At 34.3% G+C, this 9,063-nt stretch overlaps 1 protein-coding gene across 2 annotated transcripts; it reads left to right on the top strand.

Moving 5' to 3' along the window:
- The first annotated feature begins 2,510 nt into the window (after window positions 1-2,510).
- LOC121252969 lies at window positions 2,511-7,697 on the top strand. 2 transcript variants are annotated; one of them, XM_041152827.1, is made up of 3 exons: window positions 2,515-3,435; window positions 6,858-6,968; window positions 7,168-7,697. In XM_041152827.1, the coding sequence occupies exons 1-3, from the start codon at window positions 2,788-2,790 to the stop codon at window positions 7,234-7,236; spliced, it is 828 nt and encodes a 275-aa protein (XP_041008761.1). In that variant the 5' UTR covers window positions 2,515-2,787; the 3' UTR covers window positions 7,237-7,697. The 2 variants fall into 2 exon arrangements, with proteins under 2 accessions (XP_041008762.1, XP_041008761.1); XM_041152828.1 differs by lacking the exons at window positions 6,858-6,968; window positions 7,168-7,697 and adding an exon at window positions 6,333-6,412 and having other exon boundaries at window positions 2,511-3,435.
- The last annotated feature ends 1,366 nt before the right edge of the window (window positions 7,698-9,063 follow it).

Raw genomic sequence — 9,063 nt, 5'->3', positions numbered from 1 at the left:
CTTGAAAGTTGACTCCTTATTCATTCTCAAAAAGCAATTATTAGTAGTCTATGTCCTTATCTATGTCGATGTATTCTCTTCACTAGCGCTAACACTATTGTTTTTAACTCATGTAAAGTCTTTATATAGATGCCTATATGCACATACAATCAATAATAAAATCTTTTCTTCTTAAATCGTTTTAAAGATCAATCTTTTTTGTGCTCTAATACTCTTGTCAACAAATAGGCATGGCGATATTTAATCACTTTTCTAAGTAAGGATTTCGGTGAACTACATTTTATAAAACAAGAGATATTATTGAAAAAATTAGCACAACTTAGATGTCATAAGGTAATGTTTACGTGCATGGCAAAGAATCAAAGAGCTAACCAAGACTAGCTAGCTAGATGCATCTTGACCGTTCTGGAATCTGAATTTTCAGAAAGTCTATAATGAAAAGTGAGATGGTCAGTGGCTGTGGATACCTGTTAGATCGGGGTAGCCTTGACTATCATGTGTCCCTCCCATGGTTTTTATAAAGACTTCTATTGAACAACTGCTTAATATTAAGTGGTTATAATTGTGATCTTAGATGGACTGCTTGGAGATGCAATAAGTAACATAAAGATGGTTGAATTGCTACAATTAGGGGTGCAACAACACCAAGTTTTAAAGGATGATAAAGTTGATTCTTGTGTCATGACTTCTAGCATAGCTGAGTGATTAATCTGATTCTCCAATTCTTGGGATAAGGGAGCACACATGACTATGGTGTTCCAAGCTCACTACAACATATGTGGGCTTTCGTGACCAAACATATTTTGGCAAGATGAAGTTTGTTGCAAAAAGTGACATTTTTTCTACAAGAATCAATTCACATGAGAGAAACTTACATTTACTGACGATTCAAGTTGCAGTGACATGAATTGGCAATGCCGGTAAATAGTACATTTTCCTCACAAGAATTCAAGTGTCCAAAATTATTACCCAAAATAATATTTTTTGCAACTAAGACATATCTATTTGAGAAAAAAAATATGCGCAACAAATTCTACTATTCATTCTCGGCAAAATAAGATCACCACAATGATGGATAAACATTTTCAAGCCCTAACTCATTTTTTGATCACTATGATCATACACTTATATGATTTTGACAGTGCTCGCCTTGTCTTGTAGATTGCTGGCTTTTGATTCCACTACTTGCAGGCATGCTAATTATATATACTTCAAAAATCTTAGATTAATCTTATTCTTGTCTATGCTCAAAAATTAAGAAAAAAAAAATAGGAAAAGGAATTGGTGACCAGAAAGAGGGAGAGGAAGAGAAGACGGGTACTGAAGTATCGTCCCTGGGAGAGGAAGAGAAAACGGGTACTGAAGTATCTTCCCTAAAAGATCTAGCTTTTTAGAGATGAATTTTATGGGAAAAAAAAAGTCTTGAAAAAGAGAGCCCTAGTAAAAAAGCCAAATATTTATTACATCAGCTTATTTCTCTATCACTTGTTGTAAAACCTACCAAGAATATTAATGGCCCATGATACTAAGGCTTAGTTTGATTTCACAAACTTTTGAAATCATCTCATTTCATTTCAACATTCAAACATCATTCAAATATAAATATTTTTCAATTTCAAATTTTCAATTTTTTCATTTAATCATTACAACTTTTCCAATCTTCCAAATAAAACATAAAAGACAATTCAAAATTTTCAAATCTCAAAATAAAAATTATATTAAAAAATTATATTCTAACACTTTTTTGGTTTTATAATTTTTTTATTCAACTTTTTTTCTCTCATTTTCCAAAACCATAAAAATCTTAGAAAAGTGCTACAAACTCAAAAGAATTGCATAAAACTAAAATCACAAATTAATGTGGTTTAATGTGATTTATTAGATTTGTGTTATAATAAAAGAAACTTTACAATCTGATGTACCACATTAAACCAAATCAGTTTGTAGATTTATTTTTGTTTAATTCTTTTGTGGTTAAAGTATTTCTCAAAATCTTAACTCAAACTATTTCACTACTATTCAAAAATTATTTCATTACTATTCATAAATTTTTCATATCATCTCATCTCATTTTATTTGTATAACCAAATGAGGACTAAATTTTAAACGATTCCACGATACTTAAAAGTTTAAACCATTCTTTTAGTATCTCATAAAAGAATAAAAAGAATAAAAAAAAAGAAAATCAATAAAATTATTTAAAACATAAGATTAATAAGAAATTAAAAATATAAAAAACCTTGAAATTAGAAAAAAAAAATACAAAATTAAAAAAAAAAAAACATAAAATATAAGAAGTACATTATAAGAATAAATAAACCTTCAGAGTAAAAAGAGTTCAAAAAAAAAAAAAAAAAAACTGAAAAATAGAAAGAAGCCGACGGGGTTTGAGGTAAAAGGGCCCAATTGCAAGGCCTAGTGTGGGCAGACATAAAAGGCCCTTCGCTTGGCCACGTCACCTTTTGTTGTCCTTTTACCGTTAAACGTCGAATGGGCTCGTGTACAACTGACGTACCGCGCGCCAAGGCCAAGCTGCAAAAGGCAGCAAAACCATCGAATCCATCGCCAACGTCCCCGAGTCTCTCTCTCTCTGCTTCTCTATCTCATCTCTGTGTCTGGACTCTGAACTGTATAAAGCCGTAAAGGAGAGGCGCCAAATCTTCCCCCAAGATTCCAAGAGCCCTCTAGCCATCATGTCCTCCGTATCCTATCCACCACATTACTGATGACCAACTGAAACCCCCCACCCACTCTCATAGCCATTACTGTCCCCAGAAAAAAAGAAAAATGTCACTCGCTCTCCAAAGCCTCTTCTCCAATTCCCCCTCTCGTTCCACCCTCTCCTTCACCACAACCACCTCTTCTTCCCCTCCCAATACCCGCACTCTCTCTCCCCCACCCATCTCTCGCTGCCTCTCTTCCCCTCAAAACCTAACTCACTTATCCCTTCGTCCTTTTAATCTCGCTTTCTTTAAGACCCACGACCCTATTCGTCTCAGAGTTTACGGATCCCAAGCTGCCGCACGGAATAACGACGTCCTCGGAGGTTCCGGTTTAGACTCGTTTCTTTCGATTGTTGAATTACTCTGTCTCGTTTCGTCCGTGGCGGTCCTTTCGATCGGTTTCCTGGCGGCTCTCTCCAGCTCGAAGAAGGCGGTTCTGGTGGAAATGGGAAACAGGGTTTCAGTGTGGGGGGTCTTGTTTTTGGCGGGTGGGGCCGCTATCGGCGCTTGGATTCGGAGGCGGCAGTGGAGGGGCATGTGTCGGGAAACAGTGAAGGGTGGGGTGCACGTGAATTTGCTGGAGAGGGTCGAGAAATTGGAGGAGGACTTGCGGAGCTCCACGACTATAATTCGGGTCTTGTCGAGGCAGCTTGAGAAGTTGGGGATAAGGTTCCGGGTCACCCGCAAGGCTCTGAAGGAGCCCATAGCTGAGGTAATAGATATGCCGATTCACGGGTTGCTCTTACTTTGGTTAAATTTATTTTAACCTTTTGTAGATGGGGACTGAAGGATGATAGTTATTTTCAACCTCGGTGTAAATAGGAGAAAAAGAGATTTTCCGTTTATTATCGTTTTGGTGTAGAGGGGCTAATTTGGATGGTGGGATCGAATGACATCTTTGCTAGAAACTACGTGGTTCAATGAAATGAAAAAGAAAATTAAAGTACTTAACGTATTTTCATATTGAAAAACCAGGAAAATCATATAATCACTTGAAAAAATGTCAAAGTGGCGAAGATCATGTGAGAAACTTAGGAATTGTATGAGTAATGGAAGAAGTGTGAGCTAGAGATCACAAATAAAAGATAGCAGAACGAATGAATCAATTATTGAGGATGTTCGTTCACATCATGTTTGACTAGTTACGTATTAGGAGAGAAGTTATGTTAATGATCAGATTGGCATTGCACTTTTTTATAGATGAGATGAAATGAGATAAGTTGAGATTAAAGTTAAAAGTTGAATAAAATATTATTAGAATATATATTTTTTAATATTATTTTTGTTTTGGAATTTGAAAAAGTTGAATTGTATATTTTATTTTGTGTGTGAATTTGAGAAAGTTGTGATGATTAGATGAGATGAGATGAGTTAAGAGGAGTTGTTAAAGCAAACGAGGCCTTAAATTACTGGATACAGGTTTTTGCATCATCATTTGTTTGGTCATTTATCGAGTTATAAATTGTGTTGCTTTTGCTTGTAGCATCTGGCTCTGTCACAAAGGCAATTGCCAATTGAGTTAAAAGCTGTTCAACACTTTTAAGATGTTGTATACAGCTCCAGTCAGACAGTGATTAGTTAACCTTACTTTATTATTTGATGGGGAATTGATTTTAAAACTAAGACTAAATGTGTTGATATTGGATTTAATTGTTTACATATAGAATCAAAAACCATTGCAAATGGTTTTCCCGTATATTCATACCAGCAGTATAATTGAATCAGTCCCAAACTGGTCTAATATCTTTTTTGTTTTTGATTGGCATTGGGTGTCCGGAATAAAGTCTCGACTAATCCTTGGATTGCACATGCTCTCGTCAAAGAGTTTTCCACAGTGCACCTCGAGTAATTTAAGGAAAAATTCTCTCAGTCCGATAGCCCCTAAAAGTTGTTTGCACTCAAGGTTTCAAACCTTAGACAAGGGGGCATACCACCAAGACCAAAGCTCTTACCACTTGAGCCAAGCCCTAGGGGTTCTCATGCTGGTCTAATCTTGATTGTATCCACATCCCCTGCTCCTAAATCCTTTGCCTTTGCAGCACCAGCACTGAGTAATAATCTTCTTATGACTAATATCATAGTCCTTAAATTGTATGACATTTGCCAGATCGTTTGGAATTTTAAACCACTCTCTGGTAAAAGATACAAGCATAATTCTTGAATAACATACACATTAGGATAAGTTTTCCTGGCTTCTCAGTTTGGGTGAGAACATTCGGTGACTTTTAGAATGCAGTGAAAACTGCAGAAAATATAGTTTTCCTTCTCATTATCGGTATGTTTCCTTTTCTAATGAGGATATGGATTTTGGTGTAGATAGATGCGCTATCTATGATGCTGCCTATACTTGTTCCAAGTTTGATTCTTGACCTAGTTTGAAACTCAAAGCCTGTTTTGATTCTATTCTATTTGATCTTTTTGAAGATTAGAGAGAATAGTGGGTGTGAATTGATTTCAAACCTAGGAAATATGTTGGCTCCTACATTTTTCTTGTCTTTTTTGGTACCGAAGAAGGCAGGAAATGAAGATACAAACTTGCGGAATATACTTGCAAAGGACATATGATAAGCACTAAAATTTTTCTTTTTGGCATAGCTTAAATAGTTCATTCAAGGTAAGTGTATTTTGTGTATGCTTTATCTTGGTTTTTAGCTGACAACATAGGGGTCATGTAGGGCTAGTTTGGATTCTAGGTATTTCAAAGTTGGTTTGAAAAAGATGGATTGTTGGCATGCACTTTTAAGCTGAAGGTGGTGGACTATGAATTCATAAGAGATAAGTAGCGGGAATGTAGATATTTTAGGATATTCACGATAGGACTTCTGTTGGTTGGCTTGTGTGGTTATATCCAGTGATGCTGTTTTCATGGAGGTGAAATTTCCCACTAGACCAGTGGCATTTAAGATTATGAGCATACAAGGATGAAGGAATGATATTAGTTGAGCCTTGAAGTGGGGCTTGCTTCAGGAGTTACCACTGGTTTGGAACTACAGGCACTTTTTTTTCCTCTTGAAAGAGTTTCTAACTATTCACAGCTCACTTAGGGCGTGAGCTAAACCATGGTACACTTAATGAGGAAAAAAACATAGGAAGCATACAAAACTGCACCACAGTAAGCAACTCTGCAATCCTCTATCCATAAAAATAAGCTATTTACATCTCATCTAAGGCAAGCCAGCTGTCTCTACAACCAAGCAGCCTCTAACCTGGCGAGGAACGTCATGAACAGACACAAACTCTTTAAAAGTACCCTTAGCCCCCATTTTAGCCAAGTGATCAGCAATTTGGTTCACTTCGCTGAAGTGAGGAACTTCAAGCACTAGAATGCATGTTTTGTACGTTGGACAGCTCTGAGCCTAGGAGGATATGTAACTTTTTATAAGTTGATGGTTAGCATTGATGGAATTCAGGAATATACATATGCTCTTAGCCTTTGTACAGGGCCTAGCTTTATGACAGGTTAACTTGGTTGGGACTTATTTGGCTAAACCAGATTTTGGCATGAGGAATTGTGGATGGTGATATAATATTATATCACTTTTATCTTTGGTAATTTGTTTAACTAATTCAGTTTCCAGTTTCTAAATTTTTATAAATTCTTTTGTCAAGGTAATTTATTCAAAGCGCAGAGGGGCGCAATTCAGTCATGCAGGAAGTATACAATAAGAAATGCCCAACTAGAGGGATGAGAAAAAGGCCACAAATCCATGAATTCTACAAAGCTAAATGGACAGGAGCTATTGTGCGCCACCATCCATACATAAAGAGATTTGAACATAAATGTTTCTTAATTCAAATACTGTCATCTCAATATCTTTGAAAGTTCAAGCATTATGGTCCCTCCAAATACACCACATCAAACACAACGGAACCATTCTCCAAACCTCTAGATTGCTATAGCTACAAAGGGACTTTGTCATCGAGCCATAAAATCTATCACCAGCTGGAGTATAACCCACTCAATCCCAATCTCAATTTTTTATGAACTCAATTCAAACTGTGCCTTAATCCCTTGATTTTTGGTAACTTGTTTAACTAATTCAATTCCAGATTCTGATTTTTTAATGAACACAATTCAACTACGCATTAATCCCAACTCAACTGATCCCAAACTGTTTGGTTCAATTATTACAGACTGCAGCTTTGACTCAAAAGAACTCGGAGGCCACTCGAACGTTAGCAGTACAAGAAGAGATTCTGGAAAAGGAGCTTGGTGAAATTCAAAAGGTGCTACTAGCCATGCAGGTATATGAAACACTTGTATATTAAATTCAATGGCTACAATATATCTGTGTAAGGTCATTCCTATTGATATCTCGATCATTTATTTAAAGGTTGTGTAGTGATCTCATTGATGGTGAGAACTATGGATGTTTTCTTGAACTTAATTTTATGGTTGCTAAAATGCTTGTATACTGAAATTTTGATTGAATGTTATCTATAGGAGCAGCAGCAAAAACAACTTGAACTGATTCTTGCAATTGGCAAGACTGGGAAGCTATGGGAAAGCTAACGGGTACGAGAACCGAGAACAAGATACAATTGAATTGAAACATGCAATATGGCTTAAGAGGGGTTAAAACAGAAGGAAACAACAAATTTAAGCTTTGATACAAGCAAGGGAAACAACTTATCATTTTGACCCAAACAAATGCTGAAGGAAGTTTTCTAATGTTGACAGAAACAAATTTTTGTCTGAGGCAGTTGGAGTTACTTTGGGTATGGCCTTGCCTTTTCGGCTCTGGGAAATTTCAATCCCCAGTTTGGAGGTCGAAGGAGACACGGCAATGGAATAATAAATTGGATAGTTTTGTTATTTATATTGCGGAGAATGTTTGATCTCCTGTAATTACTTTGTGAACTCATCACATTTATTCTTAACTGTATTTTTTTAATTACCATTGTGCATTACATTATGAAATTATGACAGTCGACTCAGATCCAATACTGAAATGCAAGAAGAAATTATTTGCAGCTGATGTTATCAATGCCTTGTTCATGATGATGTAAGGGTACCGGACTCACCTTGGTCATTTCACCGAAAAAATCTATTCATCATTCTTTCATCATCCCATGATGTGGCATTAGATGATAGGTTTATAAGTGAAATATAATAAATAATCTTCAATCATCTAATGACACATCATAGGATGATGAGAGGATGATGGAAGTTGGGATGATGAGTAACATTCTACATAAATAATTTCTACTGGGCAACTGCTTACAATTTCTACATAAATAAAGAGATATGTTGGGGGCATTGAGCATTCTTCTTCATTATAGACTATAGCGTAAGAACTTGGAAGGAAAAAAAAAAAAAAAACTGGTTTTTATTGAATTCGGTCAAATATGATTGTTATTTGTTTTGTATTATCACTCCGGTTGCTAGAGTTAAAAAGGGAAAAAAAAAATTCTCAAACTACCACCCAATCTGTAATCACACTCTCAAACTATCGATTTGGATAATCATTTTCTCAACTTACAAAAGAACATAACTGTAATCTACCCCCTCCATAATAATAATAAAAAAAAATATGTTCGTGAAAAGGGTACTTGTGTGTGTATCAAATTAATAAAAAAAAAAAAAAACTAAGAAAATGAAAACAGATGAAAACTTAAAATGTTAAAATTAAGATCGAATAAAAAATATAAAATTTGTAAAATATTTTTTAAAAAAATAAAAAAATAAAAAAATAAAATCAAAACACATTTTTAAATTTAAAAAATTATGAAAATTTTAAAATGATATATTTTTATTATTTACCCTTTATTATTTTGTAAATATTCTTATTTCTTAAAATATATTTCTTATTTTAAAAGAATATTTTTTTTCCAAAGCTATCATCGTCATATTCAATTTTTTTTTTTAATTTAATGGGATATCTTTTCTTTTGGAGAATTTTTAAGAATAATTTTGTCATTTTAAAGAAAAATGAAGGTGCGTTGATTTAAGGGAATGCTAGAGAAATGTGATTATGAGATAAAAATTTTGTGAATAATTTGTGAATAGTAGTAAAATAGTTTGAGTTAAGTATTTTTCGAATTTTAAAAAATGATAGAGAAAAAGTTGAATAAAAAATATTATAAAGTTAAAAATATTGTTAGAATATAATGTTTTAATATAATTTTTATTTTGGGATCTAAAAAAATTGAATTATTTTTTGTCTGGAAGTTTAGAAAAGTTGTAATGATTAATTTGAAAAAATTATAATGATTAGTTTGAAAGTGCTTATGTTTAAGTGATGTTTAGGAAATAAATGAGATAAAATGAAATAAAAATTGTTACCGAGCGGCGAATTTGATGATGATAATTTAAAAGGGGTTTGTATATATCGACCAA

Source organism: Juglans microcarpa x Juglans regia, chromosome 2S (assembly GCF_004785595.1).
Source record: "Juglans microcarpa x Juglans regia isolate MS1-56 chromosome 2S, Jm3101_v1.0, whole genome shotgun sequence".
NCBI lineage: Eukaryota > Viridiplantae > Streptophyta > Magnoliopsida > Fagales > Juglandaceae > Juglans > Juglans microcarpa x Juglans regia.
This window is presented reverse-complemented; position numbering and strand designations above follow the sequence as displayed.

What these genes read in the sequence shown, in the direction of transcription:
- LOC121252969 (XM_041152827.1), top strand. Translation starts at nt 2,788, where the DNA reads ATGTCACTCGCTCTCCAAAGCCTCTTCTCCAATTCCCCCTCTCGTTCC. An exon ending in TGAAGGAGCCCATAGCTGAG is followed by an intron (nt 3,436 to 6,857) that starts GTAATAGATATG and finishes CAATTATTACAG; the next exon opens with ACTGCAGCTTTGACTCAAAA. An exon ending in AGGTGCTACTAGCCATGCAG is followed by an intron (nt 6,969 to 7,167) that starts GTATATGAAACA and finishes TGTTATCTATAG; the next exon opens with GAGCAGCAGCAAAAACAACT.